Below are 25,804 nucleotides of genomic sequence, written 5' to 3'. Positions count from 1 at the left end.
AGTGAATTGAATCAACGATATGAAATGAATTTCAACAGCTTTATTATTAAACTTACATATTTCCCTAAGTATAAGGGTAGAAATAATCGGTATTGGTTTCAAAGTTTCGATTGATATTTATCGAACAAAGATTAGAATAAAAGTGTTCATATTCTCAGTTAAATAGCCTGACGAATACAAATATAATACGACACATATGACTTTCAACAATGTTAGTAAAACTGTTAGAAAATGTTTAATAATTGGTACAGGTAACTGAAATTGTTACTAAATAAACTATTGGATTGTAATAGTCATACGCTAAGTCAGACACTGTAGCAGAAGAGTAATGCAAGTGGAATCGCCTAGAGAATTGAAAATTTGAATATTTTATGCAGTCTTTTTAAACAGTTATGTATTTCTAAAAAACATGGCTTTTTGCAAATGTAAGTACAGTCTTTTGGAAAAACCTCTTTGCAGAAGTTCTCTCATATATAATACTTGTGAAACGGTGAAAGACAAGTTTTTCTTTAGCAAAAATCGTGCCCTCAAAATTGCGTGCCAAAATGTAACGTCTGTGTTAATAAAGATTGTTTGATCTGCGTGCATTATTCTTCTAACACTATTTCTTTAGATATGTGGTTTTAAACGTATTCAAAAACTTTAAAGTACGTTGTGTGCAAATATAACGTAAAAGGACGAAAACAAATTGTAAAAAAAATTAGGAAAACATAATTCATTCGTAGAATAATGTTGATGACAAATGAATAGAGCTATATTTAAATAAAAATCAAATATAACTTTTCACGATCAACTTTCATTTTCCAATTATCCCTTGTCTAAATCCAAATCTCTGCAGGGGATCGACGGACAGGAAATGTAATTAGGAATCGGTCCAATGATTTTGCCTGTCGTTGCCTCGTCATAAATAAGAATAAAGACGAAATACAGATGTACGAATATAATTCAACCGTTTATTATAAAAACACAGAACGCAATGTTCCATCCTCATTCATTCTCATTTCACACATCATAACTTACAGATACCGAGATGTTGTAGTCTATACTTATACACATAATTACATCTATCGTCGTTTAAATCCATACTTTTTCCTTTCGTAGAATAGATCCGTTTTCGAACTTCCCAGGTTTACAATTTTCGGGCACCCGTCTCTCTGTCGTAAATATTTAAAGAATTAGCATTTTCAGCGTCGCCAATTTGAATCTATGATAACGATCTTACGTACATCTTTTTCTTGAATTGTACATTCTTTGCAGTAATATGCATCAGATACACCGGGTCCTCCGCAGATAACGCAACGGCCTTGGTAAGATCCGTAATTACATTCGTCACAAATTCGTACCAGTGTACAAGGCCTCACATACGAGTCGCAGATTACACATTTTCCATCACACTTTTCACATAATCGACCAATAGCTGGAGACGGAAAATTCAAATTGTTTGTAGAAAATTATTCACAGGTGAAGCCAGGTTGGCTAGGGTGATGTTAGGTTATGTCAACTTGTAGAATCGGCAGAATGAACCATGAAGTAATATTTTCAAGGTCGCAGTTTCGAAAACGATAATACCAGTAGCCATACGTGTTTCACGAGCTATTATTAGCAATGAAATAAGTCATAAAATCTCGAAACGAGCGGAGATAGTAATGATCAGCATTGCGATCAAGTCTTACGCTATTTTTCAAACAACTTACCAACGCCCGGCTGTTTCCTACAAAATATCAAATCTGGATGATGCTTAGCCATGCTTTGGAATGATTAGCGTCCTTCGGATACCTCAGAATACTTAAATTATTTTGTCAATATCAACTTGCAACTTTTCAAAAAGGCCGACCTTACCGAAAACGGATGTATCGGTATCAAATTAATTTTCAACATCGGTACCTTCACCCGCCACTAGAGGGTACATTTTCAAACGCAAATACAAGGAATTTGAAATTTAAACTTGCTATGATTATTGAAATGAAAGATTAAACGAAACGTAGATGGAATTGAGACAAACGTTATATTCCCGTATTTCACACAAATAATCAAACTATCAGAGAGAGCGAGAGAGAGAGAACTGAAAGCACAAGTCTTCTATTTCGTTTATGCTCTCTCTCATTTAGACACATTCGGTAATCCACATCATGCGTTTCGAAATCAGCCCCCGGTGCTGTCAACTATCTTACGTCGTTTTTCGCTATAGAGTTCGTAGCTGGTTTTAGTCCTAGGGAGTTTTCAGCGCTGCCAGTTAGTTTTGGAACGCACTCATAAATTGTCATAGACTATTGACTGAAGACTGGACGGCTATGCTAACAAGATTTTGTGTACTTATGTGATTATGTGATAAAAGGCCTCCGCCGATAAAGAAGCTTCAGATCACTCCAATTCCACTTGCTGAGTATTGGTCACAAAAATTTATCCAAGGGTAACAGATTTAAATTCTTCAGTCAACGCAGACTCACTCACTCACCCCCTCGCACCCAAATTCAGAATATATTCGCTGATGGATCCGCAGTGACCAGTGACAATCAGATTAGAGGGAATAATTCAGACAGCTGCAATCCTCGGATGCACGAATTTACCAATCCAAGTACCAGAATTAGCTTCCTCGTAGCGCGTTCGCTGACTGCAGTTTGGCATTATTTGGCATGTTAGAGCACAGTGCGAAGTGTCGGTCGTGTGCGTATTTTTGGACATCGCGCGTATTTACGCGTACGTATTATGTACGTGAGAAAAAAGTAGTAAGGCTTCAACTCGGAGGGAAGGAATAGGGTGATATTCGACCGTAGTAAATTTTGTATCATTTCTCAATCCTGCCCTCTTTATTGCGCGAACGATTTCGGGGTGAATGACGGGTCGCAAGTCCCGTAATGGATAATTCTAATTGGGATGCAGGTGAGTCTTTAAATTATTTCGTTATTTCTACCCCTTGATAATTTGTTCTGGTTTCACGACATTGGCTGAAAATGTGTTGAAGAATTGAATATTTTCACCACGGTATGCAATTTTCATGTAAAGAATCACCGAAAGTCAATGAAAAATATCTGCGCTACATTAGTCAGTTTTATTTGTATATAGATTTTTAATTGAAATTCTCTCGTAAGTAATTGTCTCAATTGGGTAGGACTTTTCAAATCAATTCTATTGACATTTTAAACCGTTCGTTCTAAACTAGAAGTAAGCAAAGCTGTGAAATCTTGTTGATCTTTCAAGCTGGACAGGTTCTCGAGTCCTTACATCAAACTTGTAAATAGACAATAACTATTTATAGAATAGTCTTGAAGCTCGGTTATACACAGTTTTTATGCTTATCTCCTATTTCTATTTCTCTGTACAGGTACTCATGCTGTATGGTATTAAATTTTAGGTTTTTCATTTCATTTTCAGCCTTATCAAAGCTTCTCAATTCACTGGAAGATAATAAGACTGAACTCCCAAGTTGCAGCGAGGAGGAGCTTAATTTTCTCAGTGAAATATTAAAGTCGAAGGAGCTTAACGCGTTGGTTAACGTTCACAACAAGATCATAAATCTCTCCAATGATGACAAATTCTTTCCTGTATTATCAAACTCCATGGACGTCAACATCGACGTTTTGGATGTACTTGTGCCAAAAACACGTGGATCCGCAGATTGCAAGCAACTATTTCTTTTATTACAGAACCGTCATATGCAGGTAAGAGAAGGAAATCAATGAAATTAAAAAATACAAGGAGAAATTTCAAATGAAAAATCTTTTCATTCTGCAATAATAATTTAATTTAGGGAGGAAAGAGATGATAGCAATTCAATTTCGATATATATCCTTCTTTTACAAATATCAAGTATCATGCTTGGAACAATTAAACGAACTTTCACGGATGAAACAAACTTATTCACGGCACTCATTTCGAACAAGCGACAAAAAGAAAAAAAGTTAAATCCATTCACACCCTTGGATTTTCAGGCTCTGCTATGCACTCATGACGCAGTTGCGAAAAAGGAATACTACCCAAAAATTCCTGAACTACCCCTGGAAGTTGACGAAGATGATGAAATCATAAAAATTGTGGAGCTTATTAAGTCCAACGAGCCCTTGGTACGTCTTACCGATCACATCAAATTTTCTAGGATTAATTTGGTTTTAAGAGACAGCATAGAGGGACAACAAGATTACTAGAGTTACGGCGAAGCATTGGCTTTTTTCCCCTTCCCAAGATAAATAAGAATCATCGAAAGGCCAATTGTATTAACGAATTTCTTTTATAATTGACAAACTTGCTTTGAAGTGCGGTCCTGGTGTTGAACCAATTGTGGTAAGTTTCTCATCGGGCTTTGAAGATTGGTTACTTTCATTGGCAAAACGTGAAAGAAAAAAAAAAAAAAAAGCAAAGAACAATAATGATGAAGAATCACATCCTTTCTCTCTATGCATTGAAATATGAATTAGCCAACTTTCCTATTTCCCTACTAAATTCGATTCCCGACCATTTTGGTGCCAAGTATCATTAGTTACCCCCAATAGTTATACCATAACCGAGCAAAGTTGAACCCTGTAAAGATTGTTTAAAAAATATTGCACGGTCACTAAATACTCGCGCTTCAACCGATGAGTCAAGTTCTCTGATTCCGCTATGCTGTGCTATAAACTGCACTGTCGACAGAAATAGTAGCTGTCTACTACATAATGCTCTTGTTCCCGAGCACATGATTGAGTTTCATGATTTGTTTTTTTATTGTTTTTGTCTACACTTTCTGCTCAAATGCTATGCTTGAATATTAAGACAGAAAAGCATAATCGATCAAAAAAACCATAACTACGGTAACCAAATTCAACTTCTGACGAAATAAACCTATATATCAGTTCCCATTTACTAACAGGGAGCAACGATAAAGACTTGCGAAGGAACCGACAAGATAGTCTTCGCGCGAATTCTTCTAGGTGGCCCGGCAGACAGATCTGGGGCTATTCATGTCGGCGACGAGGTTCTTGAGGTGAACGGTATCAGCGTTGAAGGAAAGACACCGGCTTGTGTACTGAAAATTCTCGTAAGCAGATTTTTACTCCATTGAAAATCGTTTTTTGGTGAAAAAGTGCATTATTCACCATTTTGATATGATGTTTTAGGACGATTTTGAGGGCACAGTAACATTCAAACTTATTCCAGCGAGTAGCAGGTGCGGCGTCAGAGAAAGCAAGGTAACATCGAGAAACCTTGTAAAATTATAATTACAATAGGTATGTTTGAAAAAAGGATGAAACTTCCTAACAACCACTTTCACAGGTTCGTGTTCAGGCACATTTTTCGTACACTGCCGCGGACGATCCTTACATACCTTGCAAAGAAGCAGGATTAGATTTTGTCAAAGGGGATATACTTCACATCGTAAGTCAGGATGATTCTCACTGGTTAGTATCGTTTCAAGCGGGGATAAAAACGCTGAACTAAACTTTATTCAGTAATTTCTTGTGAAATTAATATCAAGCGATCTTCCTAGCTTGATTTGAACGTCAAAACATTTTATTGTTTCAAAGGTGGCAGGCGCGACGTGAAGGCGATCGAAATATGAGAGCTGGCCTCATTCCGAGCCGAGCCCTTCAGGAGCGAAACATCGTCTTAGAGCGACAGCTCAAGGAAAAGAGCGATGAATCTGACCATATAAGTATGTAGTACACGTTGCTATTTCATTTTTAACTTTGTAGAGTATCACAGGTTCGATACAGACAAAAACAAATCAATCCTCCTTATCTCCTGCCTCTCTAATTCGATCGATGAAACTTTGGGCTGCTTTTGTTGATAATTAACCGCCACGCACTCCTAACTATCGGTTAGGCCTGTGTTCTGTTCCAGTGGCTTTGCCTGCCCTGTGTCCCCGTCCCCAGACCTCTTCGCTCGTCTTGCCCACAAAGTGCAACTTGCAGGGTCCTAAGACTAAAAAAATCATGTATGACGTGGCAGAGAATGACGACTTTGACCGCGAGGAGATACCGACTTACGAGGAGGTTGCCAAACTCTATCCAAGGCCCGGATTCTACAGACCTGTCGTCCTTGTTGGACCTCCTGGGGTCGGCAGAAACGAGCTCAAACGGAGACTGGTCGCCACCAATCCAGAAAAATATAAGACTCCAATTCCGTGTGAGTTTTGAAATGAATACAAATTCTAATCCCGATATGGGAGAGCTCTCAGAGATTAGAAAAAAACTAAAATAACCAAGTCACTCGCTGTCCGACAATTTTTATAAATTTTCTTTTCTCCGTAAATTAGATACTTCAAGATCGCCAAAACCTGGGGAGGTGAACGGCAAAGACTACTTCTTTGTATCGCATGAAAACATGAAGGCAGACATAGACTCTGGGAAGTTTATAGAGTACGGTGAATACAAAGGAAATCTTTACGGCACAAGCCGGGAGAGTGTAGAGTCGCTAGTAAACGCCGGGTATGTCTGTGTGCTTAATCCGCACTATCAGGCTTTAAAGATGCTGCGAAACCCGCAGCTTAAACCGTTTGTCGTATACGTGAAACCGCCCAGATTTGAAATACTGAAGGAAACTAGAAACGAGGCAAGAGCGAGATCGACATTCGACGAGAAGAACTCTAGAGGTTTTACGGTAAGAATATTATATTTCACTTCGTCGCGTGTATCCCATTAAACTTGAAACTTCACGTTTTGAACTGACCTTTTATATCCTCTCAAAAAATTTCTTTCCAGGACGACGAGTTTCACGAGATGATACACAGCGGAGAGCGAATAGAATTCCATTACTCCCATCACTTTGACGAAACGATTATCAATGCCGATCTGTCGATGGCTTTTGAAGAGCTAGTCAGCGCCATTTCGAGACTGGAAACCGTACCCTTGTGGGTTCCAGCTTCCTGGGTTCAGTGAGAATTATTGCTCTCAATAGCCTATTCTGTGTAAATTCAAGAGCTTGACACTGAGGGATAGAATAAAAAGTTCAAGGTGTAGTTAGAATTATTTAAAAGCACCAGAATTTGGTGATTATGAAAAAAAAATATCAGAATTGCTAGAATGGAGCAACAGAACGAATCAAACAACGCCCAACAGATCGTCTATAGAAGTTGAGAAGAATGGTTTTTTTCCGGAAAACTTTTACCCTACCTTCGCCGCCTCCGAATGAACTTTGTCAATAAGTGAAAACGAGATATAGGGTTTTCTGACAAAAATCACACTTTGTTTTCGCAAGAGAAACGAATGCTGGCGTTTAAGATTTTATTTTAAAATTTCTTATTATTTCAAGTAATGAGTAACTGTCTGTGTCGATCACCACTGATACGAAACGACGTGTTCAATCTTCTAAAGTAATAACTTAGATCGTTAATTGAATGAGAACTCAACGCCAACGCATGAAATAAAAAGAAAAATGTTTGAAAAGTCAACAAAGTCTCAAAGATATATCTATCTAACATAATAGTGTTTCTGTTGAGCATACAGGCAGCATTTTTTACGATAACACTATAGCCGCCCGTATTATAGGTATCGAAATATAGATTTGTTAAAAAACTGCTAGAACATTGCAATATTTTTAGAAGAAAAACAAACAAAAAAAATTGAAAAGAGAAAAATTAGGAAAATTAAATAAAAAAGACATTGCAAAAGCAATGTTTAGCTATAAAACGAATTAAAAATGGTATTATAATATTAATAGTGTAATTAATTTTTATTTATAATTGAATTATTATTATCATATAAATAATGATTAACCCAATTATTGTTAACTGTTGCCAAATAAATAGACAAAGAATTAAAGTAATAAAGTTATTATCCATATTCAAACAAAAGAATAAAAAATAAAAATAGAAACCAATATTGTTGTATCCCAAGCGACTGTAAGTTATGTTATTTTACAGAATTTGTTATTAATGTATACTAATCAATATACGGTATCTGTTGAAATATTTAATTATAACTCCAACGATCTTATGACTTTGTTTCTCAGATTTCTAAGGCCCGCCATTTCCCAACAATTTTATTTCACTGAGAATATTTGTGCTACTGTCCGAAAAAAAAGTCGAATTGCACACTAAAATCTCACAGTATAGATTTTTCTGAACATTATTACTCTTATAATAAAATTTGTACCAAAACTATGTGGCCAAAACACGTGTATTATAAACGGGGAAATCCATCCTCTTACAGGGAGGATTTAGAATTGAGATAAAAATCTGAAAAAATTAGGGAACTGTTTTTGAATTGTTTGAAGTCGATTTGAAGGGCGGCACGGAAAAAGATCGGCAACACCGTAAATAAGGATCACCCTAATTGTGCACATACATAGTTGAATTGAGACACGCATCGAGCATCAGTTTGATTTGATACAAAATAACATCGAGGGCCTTAGAGATCAAGGGTATGTAGTACTCGCAGACCCTTTGCGTTTATTTGTTTATTCAATATAGGAAGAAAAAGGGGGACTTTCCTCGGTCGGTAAGGATAGGAGTACTACATACCCTTCATTCGCAAACTAAAAATGTAGCCCAGGAGCACCTGTATGTGTTCACATGTTTTCCGCCGTCACATAGGCGAAAGGCACTACTCGACGCGCACAGATTGCCTACATACAGGCAGATTTAAACGCATATACAATAATTTACGATCCTTACACGCGCATTTCAATAATAACGAAATTCAGGAAACAGATATGCGTTAAAAAAACGATCGTCGAGATTCTCAGTGACCCTGTTTTACTGGATCGTAATATTTCCGCAAGCGTGTATGCAGTTAATAAGTTGTACAAAGATCCTTACCTAGAATTGTGAATTGTAACCGGGAGTCCTCGTGAATACTCTTTTGATGCCGTATCATCCTCAAACACTGCTGGTTGCCCATTTGCACTGATTTACACAACTAGACTGCACTGATTTACACTGCTAGACTGCACCGAAGGTCACCGATTGATGGTCATTACGCGAATGCTCTACTTCGGCTGGACGAAGGTCGAGGAAATATACAAACCAGCGTCGAACGAAAATCGCACCGTCAAACTTTGTTGATTCGGCTGTCTCGCGACCTTGTTTTCCCGCTAAACTATCAACCACACCGCATTCCGTAATTATTCCAACGAATACACACTTTATCTGCGATAAGTCAGTACATTATTTCACTTTAAACACAACACACCAACTTCAACTTACACGCGGTTAATTGGATTACATGAACGAAACTCAACGTCAGTCGAATAATAATGAAAATGGCTACTTGATCGTTTGTCACTTGTTTGTCAGAGCTTGCGTATCCCGCCAAAATTTACGAAATGTCGATGCAAGCGCCATCATGGTGAAATCAAGAGTATCAAATTGATCGGTAAGTGCGTCGGTAGGTGAGGTAGTATTTTTCCGACAATTACATGCAGCGAAAATTCGAATTTGCTTACCATAGAAGCACGTTTTGTTGCTGTCATGATATGAATTCCTTTGTTTGACCAAACTTCCGCATCAAATAAGTCGGTATTTACGCTCACAATCAACTCGTCAGCAGCGGAGATTCTTCATCCGGATCAATCAGACCACCTTTCGTTAAATATTCCAACGTGTAGAGTCATAAGTATGTGCTGGATTCGTAAGTCGCAGATCACTCACTGTTGGAGCACTGTCGAGACGTCTCACACCGAACAACACACCGAACACGTTGACTGACCTAACTTCAGTGAGCCGATATTCTCCTTGTTCAAACTTGGAGTCTGTATTGAAAATGGCGACTTAGACAGCCAGCGCCACTGACGGACATTTTACAAACTACGAAAGCAATGATGATTTTCACTTTCTTGGTCGGCATCTATTTTAACAACAGTTTACGGAATAAACCACGGACTTAGCATGGACCGTGGAATAAACTAGTCTCATAATCAGTTTCCAACTAGCTGTCAGAATTCTCTCTGACAGAGCGTTGATTGGTGTTGATAGGAGCGATATAGCGTTAAATTTTATTTAATAATAATATGATATACGTCGAATTATTTTGTTAGCGTCGAATTAATTTATCCATAGCTGTACCGCTAATCTGAATCAACTGAAATGACATCGAAGACTGAAATTACGTTGGAACATTTTTATATTTTCAATGGAACATACGCAAAGAAGGAAGGAGAGGTAAGAATTTTGTCAGTATTATTTGTCGTCGAAGTATTTCTGGTCTTAAATTTAACTCGAGTTTAATTTCTCTTCCTTCTTTAGACACAATTGCACAAAAACACTATCGACATGTATTTGTCTGTACAGATGACTAAAGCTCGTGATGATAAACGATTTTTGTGACTCACAAATTATCATATCAGAGAACATGTGCACTAGAAAAATCCAGTTACTGAAATGTTATTCAATTATTTATAGTATACCATTACGGAACAGTGAATCAATATTTATTTTATTTTAATTTTAAGCATGAATTTTTTTATTAAAGTTCATTAATTTACACCTCTTATTATTTTAGGAAGAGAAAAAGATTCTGTACTATTATCCAGTTTCAACGGATTCGGAAACACAAATAAAAAATATCGGACTTGGAGAGGCGATCATTAAATTTACCCAGTAAGTAAACAATAAGAATCAGTGTTGAAATAGTCGATGTTTACTACTGGATAATCAAAGTTTTCTTTTAATCGACAGATCCTTCAGCCCCGGACAAACATGTGATTACTGTCATACTCACAAAACCCGACAAATCTATTTCGAACCCGAGCCAGATTTCTGGATGGTTATGGTATTTGTTTTCTCATTCTTACAATATCCTACACGTGCTTTCAACTCAATTGTATCAATCACTTGGTTTTTTAATCCCCGCAGATTGTAGGCATACCTTATCTTTGGAAGACCAAAGACGATACGGAATATATTGAGTATCAGCATGACGAAGTATCGAGCAGCGTATGTCAAGCGATCCTAAAACAAACTTACGCCATGTTCAAACTGTTCATGGGCTCTTTTAATACCATTTTAAATGACCCTGATTGCGGTTCAGTTCTTTTATTAAAGCATAAACTGGATCACTTTTACTCAAGGGTAATTAACGATGAAGTCACATTTTTTCTCCAACCCAACTTTGATCGATAAATTTTATTTTTACCATTTCATTTCAGTACCTGCCATCTCTGAAATTGAACAACAGTGACATTTTAGATGTTTTTCAAGGCTTGCAATTTTTACCATTAGACAAGACGACGTTTCTCCACGTTCAATGTTTTATGAATCTCGTCGAAGCAATGTTTTCTCAAGTAAAATACACCGCTTTCCTATACAATGATCAACTAGTCTGGTGAGTAAAGCAGTGATAAGCAAAGGTATCGATTACACTAGAGACAAAGTTCGAACAATTTTTTCGACTAGACGATCGATAAAAAATATTGCTTTTATTAGGAGCGGGCTGGAGCCTCAAGACATGCAAGTTGTTTACAACTATTTAGTAAGCACATTGTTACCAGCTCACCTTGAAACTGAATTACATGGTGGATCCATGCCCCGTAATTCTCCATCCCCGTTCACAACCTCGCACTACGGAAAGTGAGTTTCGACTCTTCACAATCAGAGAATTTGCAAACAAAACGCACCATTAGTCTTGATTATTATTGATCACGCAATAAACATCAATCTTTGAATTTTGTATTTCAGGTTCGTAACAGGTCCTAGCAGCATTAATGAACCCAGTGGAATAGGCAAATTACCCAAAGTGTTCATAAATTATTCCACAACGCCAGTTTCCCTGTATTTAGTAGTGTATCGTGCACTGAGTGCAACGATATGTTTATTTGTGGACAGTAAGTATACTTCGACAGTACTTTGCAGTAAAATTATTCACAACTGTTGAACAATGCAAACGTTAGATACTCTTGCTAATTTGTATATATTCGTTAAAGGCAAGACCAGCTTGCTTATGGATCTTTTTAAAAGCCTCGACACGTTTCTCGGGCCCCAATTAACCACGCTGGTCAGTCTGGTGGCGGAACAGTGTTCAAAGCACGTGTCATTCAGCGCTGAATCATGCCCGAAGTATTTGTACTTCAACAAGCTGAATTTAGCCTATAAAAGCACGATTCATTTGGATAATAGACGCTGTTCTAACGTATTAACGACACCTGAAGTGCTACGGATAATAACTGATATAAATAATGATACAAAAAAGTATGTAAACATAAATCAAACTTTTCATGCACACAGCTTTACCAATGAGCCTTGATGATATTTCAGATTCAAAGAAGCTGGCGAAATCGTGATAAAAACAATGAGCGAATACTGGGTTGTTGGCAAATTATCGAACTTGAGAGAATTTTTTGTTGTTACGCAACAGAAAAATGCTAATTTAATTGAAATTGATGGTGCGTATAAAAGTGAATAGCAAATTTTTCAAAATGCATTAACAAAATTGAGTTTCAAGCATTATATTTAATAATCAACATACACGATCATTTCAGATGAAGTAAGGCGACTCTGTGATCAACAATTGAAAAGTATATTCTTCCACTAGTGTCAATGATCAATCAGGTACGGTTCTAACATTGAGTTGGCAATCAGAGTCCACGATCAAATTAATTGCTAACTAATATTTTCTGAACCTTTGAACATTTCGGTTGACTTAATATCATCCAACAATCTGCTTGATTATACGTTTATGTATAATTATACAGTCGGATTGACAGGTATATACAAATGTATATAGGTCATAGTGGATTACCTCACCTGTGCTGTACAGCAACATGTAATATAGTAGATAACAAAAATATTCAAAAAATAATACCTATTTACATCACAGTGCAATAAAACTGTACTGACATTAGCTCGGACTCTACAAATTTCTAATTTACGAGGTAAATATTTTTTCCGTTGTTATTTTTATCATAAAAAACGGGGCAACTTTTATAGAGTTATCCTGAAACTGCCTAAAACGTATGACTGACGGTCATTTATAAAATTTCTATAATCAAAATGATGCAAAACATTGGAGTCACTGATTTGCTTTCGTGTATACGATTAGTTTATTCAGATGTAGCGTCATCATCCTCCACAATCTCTTGCTTAACAACCATATTCGAAAACTTTTTCAATTTAGCAACAAAAAATCCGTCCATGTTATGCGTATGGGGATAGAAACGTCTGGTCAATTTAAGAGTCGGGTGAAACCTGTGATGTCGATAGTTTGTAAAGCCTTCCTCACCAAAATCTAAACCAGTTGGTACAAGTTTCACGTCTCGTTTCTTCAAAGCATAATCAACTATCCACTCGTTTTCCTCTGGAAGAATTGAACATGTTGAATAGACGATAATGCCTCCGGTGTCGGAACGTGCATTGACGCTGTCTATGGCAGCCAATAAAAGTTCTCTTTGCAATGTGCAACAACGTTGAACGTCCAGTTCGTCTTTGTTTATTTTAACGCCAGGATCCTTTGCCACAACTCCAGTGCCTGTACAAGGAGCGTCGAGAAGAACTCGATCAAAACCTTTTATGATCTGTATTGCGAAACAAAAAATACATTATGGCATTGTTACGAGGCAATTACTTGATTATTTTTACTGTATAATATCATGATAATCGGACAATGTTATTGGTAAACTCACAGAAGGTATTTTCCTTCCGTCGTAACTGCAAATAACTGAATTCACTATTCCGAGTCTGTGAAAATTTCCAATCACTGCTTTGATCCTATCCCGATTTACATCATTGGAAAATAAGACTCCAGTATTTTTCATCAGAGCTGCAATATGGGAGGATTTACCACCGGGTGCTGAACACATGTCCAAAACCCTTTCATTCTCTTTGGGATCCAGGGCAATTACTGGTAAAAAACTAGACGCCCCTTGCAGGATGTAGTGTCCTGCCAGGTATTCCGGTGTGGCCCCCATCGGAACTTGCGAGGAATAAACTACCAGTCCAACTTTTGTCCATTTCCCAATTGGGTCTAAGTTCACTCCTCTGTTGATCAGAGCCTGTGAAAGAAGAAACGTCAGTACTAGTGGCATAGTTCTTCCTGGTCCAATGTACTATGAATTATACCTTCAACCTTGAATTTAACGCAAATTTGATACTCACTTGGGCCAAATCTCGACGGCGTGTTTTAAGACTGTTTGTACGAATGGTCATTGGCCTCTGAACTTCGCTTGCCTCCAAATATTCGAGCAGTTCATTCATAGGAAAGATTTGCATCAATTTCTCCATTAGAAAATCGTTGTAACTAAAGTATATGCATAGGTCAGTTCGCAACAGATCTATGTACTCCTTTCGAGCTCTGCAAAATGTGAGAGATCAATATTTAATTGTGATTTATCTCACTTGAGGTATCATTTTTCCAATACCTGTAATTCGTACTCAGATATAGTGATAAATAAATAGATACCTGTCTTTGTCTCGCAGTCTTTTAAAATCTGATAAGACTATTATCACATCTCGGATTCGCTGTTGAACGTCTTGCAAGCTGACTGGGTTTGCCAATTCCTCAGCGGTAGGAAACGTAAATATATCTTGATGCGTTATCGATTCTTGCATTTCCTCGGCAGCCAATTTTCTAGAAGAATATTTTTATCAAGACAGCTGTTAAAGAAGGCTTCCTAAACTGATGTTTAACGACAGATTTTTCAACATCCGAAATTACCTTTCTTTTTCCTGTTTCTTTTTCAACTTTTTGTTAGCTTTCTCGATGGGAAGTAGGTTTGACTCTTCTTCTTCATCTTCATCTTCAGTCTCGTCATCTTTTGCATCAGAATCTTCACTTTCAGCATCACTATTGCTAGCATCGCTGTCTTCCGCATTTGCTAATGGCATTTGGACTTCGGGAACTTCGTGTTCATCTCCAGATGCCACTTCTTCAGATTCCTCAGATTCCTGTGAATTGTTTCATAGAACATTGATATCTGATACATTTATCTGATCCTGATAAAATTCCATTCCTAAGAAACTATTAAATTGCATATAAAAAGACTGTCGATGACTTACAGTTTCGTTGTCATCTTTCTTTGCTGCTTGAATTACAGATTCTTTCATTTTCTTTTTTTTGGGTTCATTCGACTTTGCTTTTTGAGCCTTGCTTTTTAACTGCCTTTTTTTTGCTCTCTGCTTCTGCCGGTGGCTCAAAGAACTTGCATCTTTTACTGGAAATATATACAAAAAAATGCATTTAAAAAAATTGGCACAAATAGTACAATGTTTATAACGACGAAACATTGTCAAGCAAACTATTGTTACCAATGAGCCCTTTTGGGAACGTCGGGTCGCTTTGCTTCTTTGATTTTCTTCCCGGTCCAGCTGGGACGACAACTTCGTCATACTTTGCTTTACGACCCATGTTTCTAAATAGAAAAGAATTCAGGTGAAATAAATATATTCAGAACTCAGGTGAATTCAACGTATAAACGGTACACAAGCTTAAGCTTTCCTCAATCTTTGAAATGCCGTTTGAATCGAGTAATCACCGAATATCGTTGCCTGATACTTAAGTTCACTTAACTTCCTCCATGAAGCAAAAAATCGAAACTACTACTATTGTCTATAACTTACTCTGTTTAAAACTGTTATAACCCCTATTAATCCGTTAATATTTGAAAGAACAAATTTTGTGTTTTGAACATAACCAAAGCGGGCTAACACATGGCATAAACAACCTTGAAGTAAACAGATTCGAGAAAGGTGACTGCAGTACACAGTTTGTACAATGCAGAAATCGACCCGTCGTATCAAGCGTAACGCTTACTTTGCAAAGGAAAACAATGGCGGATTGACGTCATTTTCTACTCGGTTTTGCGCGTGGTTAAACTTTGAAACGTGACAAAATCTCTTTGGAAATATTTAATAACCAAAATTTTGCTGAAAAGTATTAAAATAAGCTTGTTTCACCTTCAAACTTGAATTAAAACCAAGAGATCAGTGATTAAATCCGGTTTAGAAATAACTGCCATTTTAGAAGCCCGAAGCGCCAGTCGCGCTGCCAATGGAATTTTGAGGTAACCAATCGTAGTTATTTTCCTCATCGCGGCGGAAATTGACATAAGTTTTCGGAACGGCGTTGCGATCTTGCGATTGGTGTGTTTCCACTTTCCAGTGTCTCCGCTCGGTGTTATTTCTTGCAATTCGTTAAACATTATCATAGAAAATAGTAAAGAACCGTTTACAATATTACGATTGAATAAACCGTTGCTATATTTAATGTGGATTTTAAACAAAATCCCATTTAATATCCTTTATTTATTAAAGAAAGAAGTGAGAAGGATAAATAGGTTGTTTTTTTTTTGACATAGAATCAGATTAAAATGAGTTTGTGAATACTAAACTTGCGCGTTGATCGTCCCGCGATGGTTTTTGCAAGTGTGCGTCTGTGTATTATGTATGCGTACTTTAATGTGAGTGTGTGCATGCGCTCTAATGCATAATATACACATAGCAGCAGGTTCAGTTGTCCAGTATTTGATACATATTATTCATCGATGCTGTCACATTTTGTGTATATTTGAGTTTAGTGAATAACCGTTATCGCAGAGAAACGAACCGATCTTCTAAAGAGAGGTTAAAAACTCGAATATACGGTAATAGTGGCAAGCTTCAAGCCCGACTTGGTGATCGCTTTATAAGACGGTCGGTCGTTCGTTGTCATTTGAAAACGGAAGCCATCTTGTGGCCGAGCCTCCCATATTATTACCAGGGAATAATAGTTGACCAACTAATTGTTCCGAGAAATTAATTCGTATCTTTTTCATTACGTCTAGACTATGCACGAATCATTGTACCATATGTTTACATAGCCATGGCTGCGACGAGAAAGTTGCAAGGTGAGGAGAATATGTTTCCAGCATGTTTACATCTAGAACCTCTTGTGTTATTACCCTCCACCACGTATATGTTCCCTTTGCAAATCGCCACATTTCGAGACCGTTATAACCGGCAATGCTCATTCAAAATCGAATAATCCGACCGCGACTTCAATTCCGCATAAATTTCCCGTCTATGCTTCAATATTTGACAGTTATTATCGGCCCTCTGGGTGAATGCTTGGACGGTCTCTTCCTATCTCCACTCTTTTTTATCCCCTTCTCAAAATCTTGCCTTGACATTCGTTTTTTCACTTAAATATTACTCCTCATTACCAAATATCGACTCCTTCCGTTAGCATAACCTTAAAACTCTCACCTCTCGGTCAACTTTTATTTTGAAAACTTGTATTTACAGTTACAATTTTGTTGCCGGGGGCCAGTCTTCTCGATTCTCCGCCATGACAAATAGTTTACATGTTTCATCTGTACTGCGTTATTCTTACTAACAAATTGACAATCATATAAAGCACAGTTCTTTTACTACCTGTTGACAGTTGTAACAAATTTTTTATTTTTTTTTCTTTAACCAACATTCATCGTTATTTAGATACCTTGTTTTACTTTTTTCACTTGAACGTAGTAATTATATTTACACAGTTTATTTAACGTTTATGAATAAAAACATCTTTTCGATGTTGTTAATATGTACTGAATTTTTGGGATATTTGATAATTAATATTTTTACTACGTGCATTTGAATCAGGATTAAAGCGGTTTAACGACCTTAGCATGTCTTGATGTTCTTAGTTGGGTATTTAGCGAATTAACTTATTATGAAATTAGGAACTTATGGTTATTGGACAACTAGTAAGAAACTGAAAAAAATCAAAAAGTTCATGTTATTGTTGTAATTCTAATTCATAGTTGAAACAATGTTCTAACACAGTAAGTTTCTATACAAGTCTAACAAAATAAAAAAATATTGGATCTAATAAGTGTATCAATATGTGTGACAAATTATCGTAGCCAATGAATCAGAATTTGACGAACCTTACTAAAAACCGACTATGAAAAAGGGTTTGGAACAAGTAAACCCATAGACAAGTTATCACAAAGATTAAAGATAATAGTTGACATTTTATCTCCGATATGTTAACAATGTATAATGATATCTTGGCCACAATGTAGCGTAGTGTAAACAATAGCTGTGTTGATAATACTTCTGTTATAATATTGAGTACAAAGTTTAATTTTTGCGGGTTGAACCGTATCAAACAGTTTCATACAATCATGCTTTCACACAACAATTCTTAACTCTTTACATGTATATGAGCAAAATTAATATGCCTTAAACGATCAGTTCTCTAAAGGCATCATTATTTTTTCATATCAAAAAATATGTCAAGATTTACAGGAATTTGTGAATGTTCTAATTAATGTACGTGATATAATGTAATTATTTTCAGCTACGACGTTGATTATCTTACTGTCAATTTTCATTTATGTGTATTGTTCAGTATGGTTTGTTTTTTTTTTTATTACTAGAAAACTTTTCCTGTCTTCCCACATGCTTTACGCAGAACTTCCTCAGTTCCGTACCTTGACTTTTGATCCAAGTAGAGTAGATATTGTCATTAATCATCCATGCCTAGTCTTCAAGAATCTAATTGTAAAAGAGAAAATTTATCTATTGTAATATTGGTGTTAATGGTAGAATGTTATTTTAACAATATAGATACTTATCACTTCTTTTTGCACCAACAATGTAGGAGTTAAGATGAGAGAAATGAAAGGTAACTCCTACTTTATATCACGTTAATGCGATAATTCTCTAGCTTGACTTTGACGGAGGGAAAATTTTTGCTAAAAAAGAAAATGTTATCTCACAAAATCGTTTCATAGTCACTTCTCGTTACATTTTCTGCTTATTTGTTGACTGGATATAGAAAAAATAAAATAAAACACTTGTTACAATTCGAGTATTTCTTGAAGCTTACACGCTTCCTTGAAATAAGACATATGCTCTTTTATATTTTTATCCTTTCCTTCATAGGCAATCAGGAGTTTGTAAAAATTTAAACATGTACCACTTAGAGTTATCTCGTTACAACCAAAACTTTTCTGAAAGTTTCATTTAAAATTTCAGGTGAAATAGACAGGTGCCTTAAAAAAGTGACGGAGGGCGTAGAGACGTTTGAGGACATTTGGCAAAAAGTCCACAATGCCACTAACAGCAACCAGAAGGAGAAGTACGAAGCTGATCTCAAGAAGGAGATCAAAAAGCTTCAAAGGTTACGTGACCAAATCAAGAGCTGGATTGCATCTGGAGAAATTAAGGACAAAAGTACCCTCCTTGATTATCGAAAGCTAATCGAAACTGTGAGTAGATCAAACACGAATAGAATTGACCACTGAACAATTGTACGATCATAATTTTGTTTTGTTTTTGGAATCGATTGGCGAATAATGTTGTCATATTCATTGATTCTCTACAGCAAATGGAGAGGTTCAAAGTCGTAGAAAGGGAAACAAAGACTAAGGCTTATTCTAAGGAAGGCCTAGGAGCTGCCCAAAAACTTGACCCGGCGCAAAAGGAAAGAGAAGAAGTCAGTAACTGGCTAGCTAATTCGATAGATGCGCTCAATTTGCAGGTGAGACACGAAAGTTTATTTATTGTGATGATTTTTATCCGTCCTTGTGATTTTGTACCTACTCTCAACAACATCTAATCATCGCACATACTGATCACAAGATCTGCTGGCGAGAATTCAATCATAACGTTTACTATCATTGAAAAATTTTCGGTATAGCTGGATACATTTGAGTCTGAAATAGAATCATTGCTTGCCGGAAAGAAAAAAAGGCTAGACAAAGATAAGCAGGATAGAATGGATGAACTCAAAGCAAAGCTTGAAAAACACCGATACCACATTCGCAAGCTGGAGACGTTGTTGCGCATGTTGGATAATATGTCTGTCGAGGTTGACACGGTGAGTGCATCAAATTCATAGATAATCTCCTTATCTTTACTTCTTTGGGCAGCTGACTATATTCAAACATTATTTAGAGCAGCTATGTACTACGCTGCTGAATTGTATAAGATTTTATAAATGAAATTAGTCGCCCCCATAAATCAGTAGTTGGGATCAGGAAAGGAAAATAAAAAGAAAATAGAATAACGTCAAGCATTCCACAACCTCTCAAATTGTACAACAAATGCTTGCAATGTGATCAGGATTAATGAGGAATCACAAAAGAAAAATAACACCGTGCGATTGCTGTGTATATTCGGATATACATAAGTAGCTTGCCTGAAAAACTGAAGGATTTTATCAAAACAATAAAAAAAAAGAAAGAAATTATTGTCGAAAGCAGACATTGTAAGGTTTAGAGTTGCGGGACACAGTGCGCGATGCATGTTTCATTAATCATTACTCCCAAATGCCATGTTTTTTGTGTTAAATCGTCAAAGGTGATAAAAGGTTGTTTTACAAAACGTGCGAAACATTTGTGTAGATCAAGAGGATAAAGGATGATGTCGAGTATTATATCGAATCTTCCCAAGAGCCAGACTTTGAGGAGAATGAGTACATTTACGACGACATTATTGGACTGGACGAAGTCGAGTTATCTGGTGTTGGTATACCATCGTCAGCAACGACAGATAGTAACAACAGTAACGAAACCGGAGGCACTCCAACGTCCACTAATTCAGGAACATCGCCCATACCGTCACCTCCTCTAAGTTCCACCATGCACAATCATTCGAGTGATAGTTCCACAGATATGGATAAGAAAACAAAGGTTAGATAATTGCAGACTGGCAAATACCACTGACTACCTGAAATTAAGAAATTAGAGAAAAATAGTGTGCCCGTTATTTTACACCCAGCTGTCAAATTCATCATTTTACATGTAATTTCTGATTCTTACAGCCCGTGAAACCGACGGCAGTGAGACCTTTACTTAATTCCCAAGGAAGTATTCCAACAACAGGAAGCACTACTGTAATAAAGATGAGTTTGTTGTCGAGCAGTACGCCGAGCAAACCCATTCCCATGACATCTAGCCATAGCTCGCCTAGCGCCACAATTAACCACATTGCAACGTCAAACGCTGGAAACTTTGCAACTGTTGCTGCGTCGCACATAAACTCTCAAGTCATCCATTCTACCTCTAGTAAAACATCATGTAAGCAATTGAAGAGATACCCTATTTTTCACCATCTAGATTTCAGTCAAAACGTCTCACACAAATACAATATGGATAACTAGCAGTGCAGCAAGAAATATTCGTGTAATATTTCTCATGATTAGACACAAGGGTTTTTCCTTTGGAAAAGGGAAAATGTCGCATCAAAAAACCTGGAGTTATCAGGAAATACCAAGCTGTTCAGTCTACACTCTGACTGACGTATGCACTCATCATTATTTGCTTGACATATTTTCACAGCTCACGGAAGTGAAAATGGGCTGTTATCATCATCATCAACATCAAGCGTAGCGTCGAACGTACCTCCAACAATTATGCAGCAGCACAATAATCCACCGCCGCTTCAGCCGTCTCATATACTGCTAAATCAACAGAGTCAGAATCACAACAGCGAAACGGAAATGACAACACCAATTCCCTCGTCATCGTCTCCGCCTTCGCCTGTCAGCAGTCGATCCTCGCCATTGCCTGCAAATTCCTGTTCGCCGGTACCATCTGCCACCAACGGTCTCATCTCTAAAATTCCCGACGGCATGTCCTCGCTAAAATCCATTGCCCAACAAGTTATTGTCAGAGCAGGTATTGAGATACCTCCGTCGGAGCCAACCAGGAACCTCTTTGACACTACGAAGGTGTCGAATGCTACTTCGGAAGCACACATTCCGCCGCTGCTCGGGGTGGCGCCGCTGGGACCGGTGCCTCTCCAAAAAGAGCACCAACTTCAATTCCAAATGATGGAAGCAGCTTACTATCACATGCCTCATCCTTCAGACTCTGAACGACTCAGATCGTATTTGCCCCGCAACTTGTGCAAAACGCCGCCCTACTACCAACAAGTAAATCTGACACTACCGAGTTTATAAAAAGGATCCAGTCGTTGGGACGTTGGGGCTAATTAGTTATCGTTACAGGTACAACTTCCACATTCTGATACAGTGGAATTTTTCCAGCGACTATCAACAGAGACGCTGTTCTTCATATTTTACTATATGGAAGGATCTAAGGGACAGTACTTGGCAGCTAAAGCCCTTAAGAAACAAAGCTGGAGGTTCCATACGAAATACATGATGTGGTTCCAAAGGCACGAAGAGCCCAAAGTTATCAACGAGGAGTACGAACAGGTAACATTCATCACTTATATCTGTTTTAGAATCCTAGGCGAATTTATACTTGAAAATATGTAATTGTGTGCGCATCTTTTGTTTGCATGTATTTTTTTATTTATTTTCCAGGGAACGTACATATATTTCGATTACGAAAAATGGGGGCAACGCAAAAAAGAAGGCTTCACTTTTGAGTACAAGTACTTAGAGGACAGGGACCTTAACTAATCTCAGATCTGTCGCTCATGGGGTCTCCGAAATGCACTATTTCTGTACCGGTATTATCAACAAAGAAAAATCTAAAAGACATTTTATTTTTTATGATTCTATATTTTCACAAAATATAATTTTACTTATTGGTAAAAAAGAAAACAAAAAAAGGTATCTGAAACGACAAAGATAAGATGAAGAGAAAAACATTGAGAAAAGGTATGAACACCTGCTTAGTGGGCACAATGAAGGCATTCATTACATAACTATACTGTGGTAAAAATCTCCCCCCCCCCCCCCCCTTTATCCTCGAAAAAAAGTTAAAATCTATAATGACGTATGTTTACCGGGGACAGTACACTGTAACTAAATAATATGAGAGGCACCAGGAACACACCTGAGTAGAGTATGATTTGGTGTGTGGTCTGTGATCATAAGAGGAAGAAGTTATACTCGCTGGCGACTGACTCGAAATACCAGTACAAACATGTGTGCGGCCCACCCGCCCTGCGATGGCGAGGTGGAGGGCGCTCATGCTATGGTATGTCTTAATGTTAGATTATAAGTAGCCTTTTTGTATAAAGTATATTGAGGTATAAAACCCTTAAATTGAATTACTGTACAGAATGTGTAGAAATAGTGAATAATAATATTATGGAATATATTTTATTTCTCATTTAAATGAAACCTAAGTTGTTTCACTTTAACCAAACTAGTGCCTCTCATCCAATAGAAATCTATATTATCATTTTTTTTTTAATGAGACATTTACTAAGAGGCATTCCATAAATTTTATGCCCATGTACGCAGAAGACTGAAGGAAACATAGGTCAATCATTTAATTTTGTTAAATTAGAATTCAGATTTTATCAATATTTCATCAATGACGTAATTAATTTGATCTACACTTTTTTGTATACGAATTCTTATCTCTTATCTCAGCCTTTTCTTTTTCCTTTGAATCCTTTGCCTTTTACTCTTTTCCTAACACCAATCGATTGCTCTGTGTCGTCGTCGTTGTCACCGCCACCTTTCCTCTTTTTTCCTTTACCAGACTTTTTATTGTCCTCAATGTCCTTCATTTCCTAAAATGTCCCAAGGTCAAAAGTGTCAGAATTGTCATTATGCCAATATTAGTTGTGGTAGTATAAATTTGACCGGAATATAAATATTTTACAGTCTTTGAATTTCTTTTTAATCACTTAGCAATATTGATGAAATATTTTACTCACCATTTTTACCATACGATGAGCTTCTGATACTCTTTCTTGGAGTACCATAACTTCGTCTTCTTGTGTTGTATAAAGAGGTAACTTTTTCGATATTAATTGCTCTATTCGTTGATAAAGTTCAACGTCATATTGTGTAACAAACGTAATTGCCCTACCGGATCGACCAGCTCTAGCAGTTCTTCCAACTCGATGGATGTAGTCTTTGCTGTGTGTCGGTATGTCAAAGTTAATAACAATATCGACATGAGGAATATCCAGACCCCTGTTCAAGAATTCGGATAAATTAATGTGCATTCCTTATTCGAGTTAACGATCAATTTGGTATAATGCATCGGGAGAGTGATTACTGAACTGCCAACATTATAATACATACATGTGATAAGTTTACTTACCTACTAGCTACGTCGGTTGATATTAGGACAGATCTGTTTTTAGCCTTGAATTTTGTCAGGGCAGCTAGTCGTTTATTCTGTGACATCTGCCCATGCAAGGGAACAGCCATGAACCCAAGATTTCGTAATAGGAGGGCTGTTCTGAGTGTATTGTTGCAGGTGGCGCAGAATATCATAAAACTATTTCCTGCCAATTCATTCAATATGTGAACCAGGTACACGTCCTGTTTGAAACAAGTTCGTTTTGTTTTAAAGAGTATTCAAGAACCAAGTTCACTTTGTCGGAATTGATGATTAGACGTCGGAATATTGAGGATTTAACAAATTTCGTAGGGTATGATTAATTTATGGAATCAACGGATATACCAGTAATTTACCTTGAATTTAGCAGGAATGAAGATGTAAGATTGTTGCAATTTTTCAACAGTTTGGTACTTAGTGGATACTTCAACCTTTATAGGATTTTGCAAAGAAGCTCGCTGTAACTTTTGTACTTTTTTCGTCATTGTTGCCGAAAATAGTAATGTCCTTCTCTCTCGTGGAATTACCCTTAATATTTTATCAACCTCAACTTCAAAGTCCATGTTCAATATACGGTCAGCCTCATCCATTACCTGAATACGGATCATAAAAAATTAAATTTCAAATAGTCCTAAACGAACTGAAACAATGGTAAATTATTATTAGGTTACTCAAAATTGGAATGAAAATAGGAGGATGATAAATCCGAGCGTGAATATTACCAAATATTTAAGTGAACGTAAATTAAATCCCTTGGTATTTTCAAGGTGGTCGACAAGTCTTCCAGGTGTTGCAATCAGAATGTGGGGTTTTTTAGCCAAAGTCAAGGCCTGAGACATCATGTCCATTCCGCCTACAATAACAGCACATTTCACACCAATACTGGCACCTGTTGGAGATGAAAATCAGACTACTTTAACCCATATCGGCAAATCACATTCAACACATAGTGCCTTTAAGACAAGCCGCGATTTTATTTCTAACAAAACCTTACCTAGTGCTTCAAACTGTTCTGATATTTGAAATGCTAACTCTCTGGTGGGCGTCAAAATAAGAGCGAAATATCTCTGTGGATTTTCCAACAAAGCTTGTAATATCGGAAGTGCAAAGGCTCCTGTTTTTCCAGAACCGGTTTCTGCCAAGCCTATCACATCCTTTCCTAAAATTATGCATGAAACTTGTAGAATAGTTTGCCAAGAACCAGAAGATACCGTACTAAAACTTACCTTGGAGTGTTAAGGGTATAGCTTCCTTTTGGATCTTCGATGGTGTTTTCCATTTCAGTTCTTCACACGCCTGACAAAGCGAGTCGACAATGCCCTGCAAGTAACGGAGATACTTAAGGGGGTGCTCTGGTCGATCTCGACATTGACTTATATGTGTCCTAATATCAAAGTCCACGAATTTCAAACGCGAGAAAAAGGGTTTAACAGCTCCCTTCTATACACAATTCTGAACATACACACTCAAATACATTTTCAGTTGACGCTGAATTAAAGGAATTGCATGGATTCTACAAAATTGCAATTGTTCAGAATTGTGTATAGAATGAGGCTGTTGAGCCCTTTTTCGCGTTTGAGATACGTCTCACTCAAGTTTTAACTCGAATGCAGTATAATTTATGACCTTGCTTGTTGTTCTTTGAATAATTTTAATCAACCTCATACGTACCAAATCTTTCCAAGTAACATCCACAACGGTTTCTTCAGGATCGATCTCTAAGGCACTCGTTGATGCCATTTTGTTGAATTATAATAATATTTACTGCTAAATTTTCTCACGTTTGTTATTATATTTTTGATACTTATAGGTTATGTGTCACGGCAATGCGCACACACGTGCATCAGCTTCAGCGACATCAGCCTAGACCAGCCCCCTGACACACGCTGCTAAAAAAGTGGTTCGCAACATGTCCCTCGATTCTGCC

At 37.1% G+C, this 25,804-nt stretch overlaps 6 protein-coding genes and 1 long non-coding RNA gene across 22 annotated transcripts in view; 3 read left to right on the top strand and 4 right to left on the bottom strand.

The window, feature by feature from the left end:
* The window catches only part of LOC124292859, a 73,037-nt gene extending 63,435 nt beyond the window's left edge, over window positions 1–9,602 (bottom strand). The window contains exon 1 of the long non-coding RNA XR_006902802.1: window positions 8,732–9,602. This is a non-coding gene — a long non-coding RNA (uncharacterized LOC124292859). The remainder of the gene's footprint in view (window positions 1–8,731) is intronic.
* On the bottom strand, window positions 431–1,993 carry LOC107221626 (PHD finger-like domain-containing protein 5A). The gene is made up of 3 exons (XM_015660679.2): window positions 1,695–1,993; window positions 1,227–1,417; window positions 431–1,154 (listed from the first exon to the last, which is right to left on the bottom strand). Exons 1-3 carry the CDS (start codon window positions 1,744–1,746, stop codon window positions 1,065–1,067), a joined length of 333 nt encoding a protein of 110 aa, XP_015516165.1. The 5' UTR covers window positions 1,747–1,993; the 3' UTR covers window positions 431–1,064.
* LOC107221638 (MAGUK p55 subfamily member 7) lies at window positions 2,398–7,893 on the top strand. 5 transcript variants are annotated; one of them, XM_015660703.2, is made up of 11 exons: window positions 2,398–2,880; window positions 3,373–3,659; window positions 3,930–4,061; window positions 4,252–4,278; window positions 4,844–5,011; window positions 5,091–5,162; window positions 5,248–5,372; window positions 5,499–5,626; window positions 5,815–6,099; window positions 6,230–6,573; window positions 6,675–7,893. In XM_015660703.2, exons 1-11 carry the CDS (start codon window positions 2,856–2,858, stop codon window positions 6,849–6,851), a joined length of 1,770 nt encoding a protein of 589 aa, XP_015516189.2. In that variant the 5' UTR covers window positions 2,398–2,855; the 3' UTR covers window positions 6,852–7,893. The 5 variants fall into 5 exon arrangements, with proteins under 5 accessions (XP_015516189.2, XP_015516191.2, XP_015516188.2 ...); XM_015660705.2 differs by having other exon boundaries at window positions 2,399–2,880; window positions 5,923–6,099; XM_015660702.2 differs by having other exon boundaries at window positions 2,399–2,880; window positions 5,797–6,099.
* A 195-nt stretch (window positions 9,603–9,797) lies between the features above and the next one.
* LOC107221635 (vacuolar fusion protein CCZ1 homolog) lies at window positions 9,798–12,749 on the top strand. 2 transcript variants are annotated; one of them, XM_046732438.1, is made up of 10 exons: window positions 9,798–10,072; window positions 10,413–10,510; window positions 10,571–10,682; window positions 10,766–10,981; window positions 11,059–11,234; window positions 11,336–11,479; window positions 11,588–11,733; window positions 11,833–12,097; window positions 12,164–12,291; window positions 12,388–12,749. In XM_046732438.1, exons 1-10 carry the CDS (start codon window positions 9,998–10,000, stop codon window positions 12,438–12,440), a joined length of 1,413 nt encoding a protein of 470 aa, XP_046588394.1. In that variant the 5' UTR covers window positions 9,798–9,997; the 3' UTR covers window positions 12,441–12,749. The 2 variants fall into 2 exon arrangements, with proteins under 2 accessions (XP_046588394.1, XP_015516185.1); XM_015660699.2 differs by having other exon boundaries at window positions 9,799–10,072; window positions 10,589–10,682.
* Window positions 12,750–12,794: 45 nt separating this feature from the next.
* Window positions 12,795–15,608, bottom strand: LOC107221636 (probable 28S rRNA (cytosine(4447)-C(5))-methyltransferase). Its single transcript, XM_015660700.2, has 8 exons — window positions 15,461–15,608; window positions 15,149–15,252; window positions 14,900–15,054; window positions 14,559–14,788; window positions 14,304–14,471; window positions 14,000–14,195; window positions 13,528–13,896; window positions 12,795–13,419 (listed from the first exon to the last, which is right to left on the bottom strand). The coding sequence occupies exons 2-8, from the start codon at window positions 15,246–15,248 to the stop codon at window positions 12,949–12,951; spliced, it is 1,689 nt and encodes a 562-aa protein (XP_015516186.2). The 5' UTR covers window positions 15,249–15,252; window positions 15,461–15,608; the 3' UTR covers window positions 12,795–12,948.
* A 377-nt stretch (window positions 15,609–15,985) lies between these two features.
* LOC107221643 (CCR4-NOT transcription complex subunit 3) lies at window positions 15,986–22,896 on the top strand. Of its 11 annotated transcripts, none has more exons than XM_046732431.1 (11): window positions 16,309–16,482; window positions 16,663–16,725; window positions 18,477–18,500; window positions 18,854–19,086; window positions 19,203–19,358; window positions 19,518–19,697; window positions 20,224–20,511; window positions 20,643–20,898; window positions 21,160–21,755; window positions 21,831–22,040; window positions 22,152–22,896. In XM_046732431.1, exons 2-11 carry the CDS (start codon window positions 16,701–16,703, stop codon window positions 22,248–22,250), a joined length of 2,067 nt encoding a protein of 688 aa, XP_046588387.1. In that variant the 5' UTR covers window positions 16,309–16,482; window positions 16,663–16,700; the 3' UTR covers window positions 22,251–22,896. The 11 variants fall into 11 exon arrangements, with proteins under 11 accessions (XP_046588393.1, XP_046588385.1, XP_046588390.1 ...); XM_046732432.1 differs by having other exon boundaries at window positions 16,313–16,462; XM_046732429.1 differs by lacking the exons at window positions 16,309–16,482; window positions 16,663–16,725 and adding an exon at window positions 15,987–16,159 and having other exon boundaries at window positions 18,443–18,500.
* A 215-nt stretch (window positions 22,897–23,111) lies between these two features.
* LOC107221620 (probable ATP-dependent RNA helicase DDX47) lies at window positions 23,112–25,745 on the bottom strand. The gene is made up of 8 exons (XM_015660671.2): window positions 25,549–25,745; window positions 25,104–25,197; window positions 24,872–25,036; window positions 24,600–24,766; window positions 24,234–24,470; window positions 23,857–24,080; window positions 23,465–23,726; window positions 23,112–23,317 (listed from the first exon to the last, which is right to left on the bottom strand). Exons 1-8 carry the CDS (start codon window positions 25,615–25,617, stop codon window positions 23,171–23,173), a joined length of 1,365 nt encoding a protein of 454 aa, XP_015516157.2. The 5' UTR covers window positions 25,618–25,745; the 3' UTR covers window positions 23,112–23,170.
* Between the last annotated feature and the right edge of the window lie 59 nt (window positions 25,746–25,804).

The sequence above is a fragment of the Neodiprion lecontei genome, chromosome 2 (assembly GCF_021901455.1).
Source record: "Neodiprion lecontei isolate iyNeoLeco1 chromosome 2, iyNeoLeco1.1, whole genome shotgun sequence".
In the NCBI taxonomy this organism is placed as follows: Eukaryota; Metazoa; Arthropoda; class Insecta; order Hymenoptera; family Diprionidae; genus Neodiprion; species Neodiprion lecontei.
This window is presented reverse-complemented; position numbering and strand designations above follow the sequence as displayed.

Excerpts from the sequence above, each read along its gene's own strand:
- LOC107221626 (XM_015660679.2), bottom strand. The coding sequence starts at position 1,746 with ATGGCTAAGCATCATCCAGATTTGATATTTTGTAGGAAACAGCCGGGC. Across the intron at positions 1,418-1,694 it reads TAGGAAACAGCCGGGCGTTG|CTATTGGTCGATTATGTGAA; the intron begins GTAAGTTGTTTG and ends TTCCGTCTCCAG. Across the intron at positions 1,155-1,226 it reads GTACAATTCAAGAAAAAGAT|AGAGACGGGTGCCCGAAAAT; the intron begins GTACGTAAGATC and ends TATTTACGACAG.
- LOC107221638 (XM_015660702.2), top strand. The coding sequence starts at position 2,856 with ATGGATAATTCTAATTGGGATGCAG. Across the intron at positions 4,062-4,251 it reads TTAAGTCCAACGAGCCCTTG|TGCGGTCCTGGTGTTGAACC; the intron begins GTACGTCTTACC and ends CTTGCTTTGAAG. Across the intron at positions 5,373-5,498 it reads AGTCAGGATGATTCTCACTG|GTGGCAGGCGCGACGTGAAG; the intron begins GTTAGTATCGTT and ends ATTGTTTCAAAG.
- LOC107221635 (XM_046732438.1), top strand. The coding sequence starts at position 9,998 with ATGACATCGAAGACTGAAATTACGTTGGAACATTTTTATATTTTCAAT. Across the intron at positions 10,073-10,412 it reads ACGCAAAGAAGGAAGGAGAG|GAAGAGAAAAAGATTCTGTA; the intron begins GTAAGAATTTTG and ends TTATTATTTTAG. Across the intron at positions 11,235-11,335 it reads TACAATGATCAACTAGTCTG|GAGCGGGCTGGAGCCTCAAG; the intron begins GTGAGTAAAGCA and ends TGCTTTTATTAG.
- LOC107221636 (XM_015660700.2), bottom strand. The coding sequence starts at position 15,248 with ATGGGTCGTAAAGCAAAGTATGACGAAGTTGTCGTCCCAGCTGGACCG. Across the intron at positions 14,789-14,899 it reads AGAAAGATGACAACGAAACT|GAATCTGAGGAATCTGAAGA; the intron begins GTAAGTCATCGA and ends AACAATTCACAG. Across the intron at positions 14,196-14,303 it reads AGACTGCGAGACAAAGACAG|AGCTCGAAAGGAGTACATAG; the intron begins GTATCTATTTAT and ends CACATTTTGCAG.
- LOC107221643 (XM_046732429.1), top strand. The coding sequence starts at position 16,106 with ATGTGGATTTTAAACAAAATCCCATTTAATATCCTTTATTTATTAAAG. Across the intron at positions 16,160-18,442 it reads TTTATTTATTAAAGAAAGAA|ATACTTATCACTTCTTTTTG; the intron begins GTGAGAAGGATA and ends TTAACAATATAG. Across the intron at positions 18,501-18,853 it reads TAAGATGAGAGAAATGAAAG|GTGAAATAGACAGGTGCCTT; the intron begins GTAACTCCTACT and ends TTAAAATTTCAG.
- LOC107221620 (XM_015660671.2), bottom strand. The coding sequence starts at position 25,617 with ATGGCATCAACGAGTGCCTTAGAGATCGATCCTGAAGAAACCGTTGTG. Across the intron at positions 25,198-25,548 it reads ATGTTACTTGGAAAGATTTG|GGCATTGTCGACTCGCTTTG; the intron begins GTACGTATGAGG and ends CGTTACTTGCAG. Across the intron at positions 23,318-23,464 it reads CTCATCGTATGGTAAAAATG|GAAATGAAGGACATTGAGGA; the intron begins GTGAGTAAAATA and ends GGGACATTTTAG.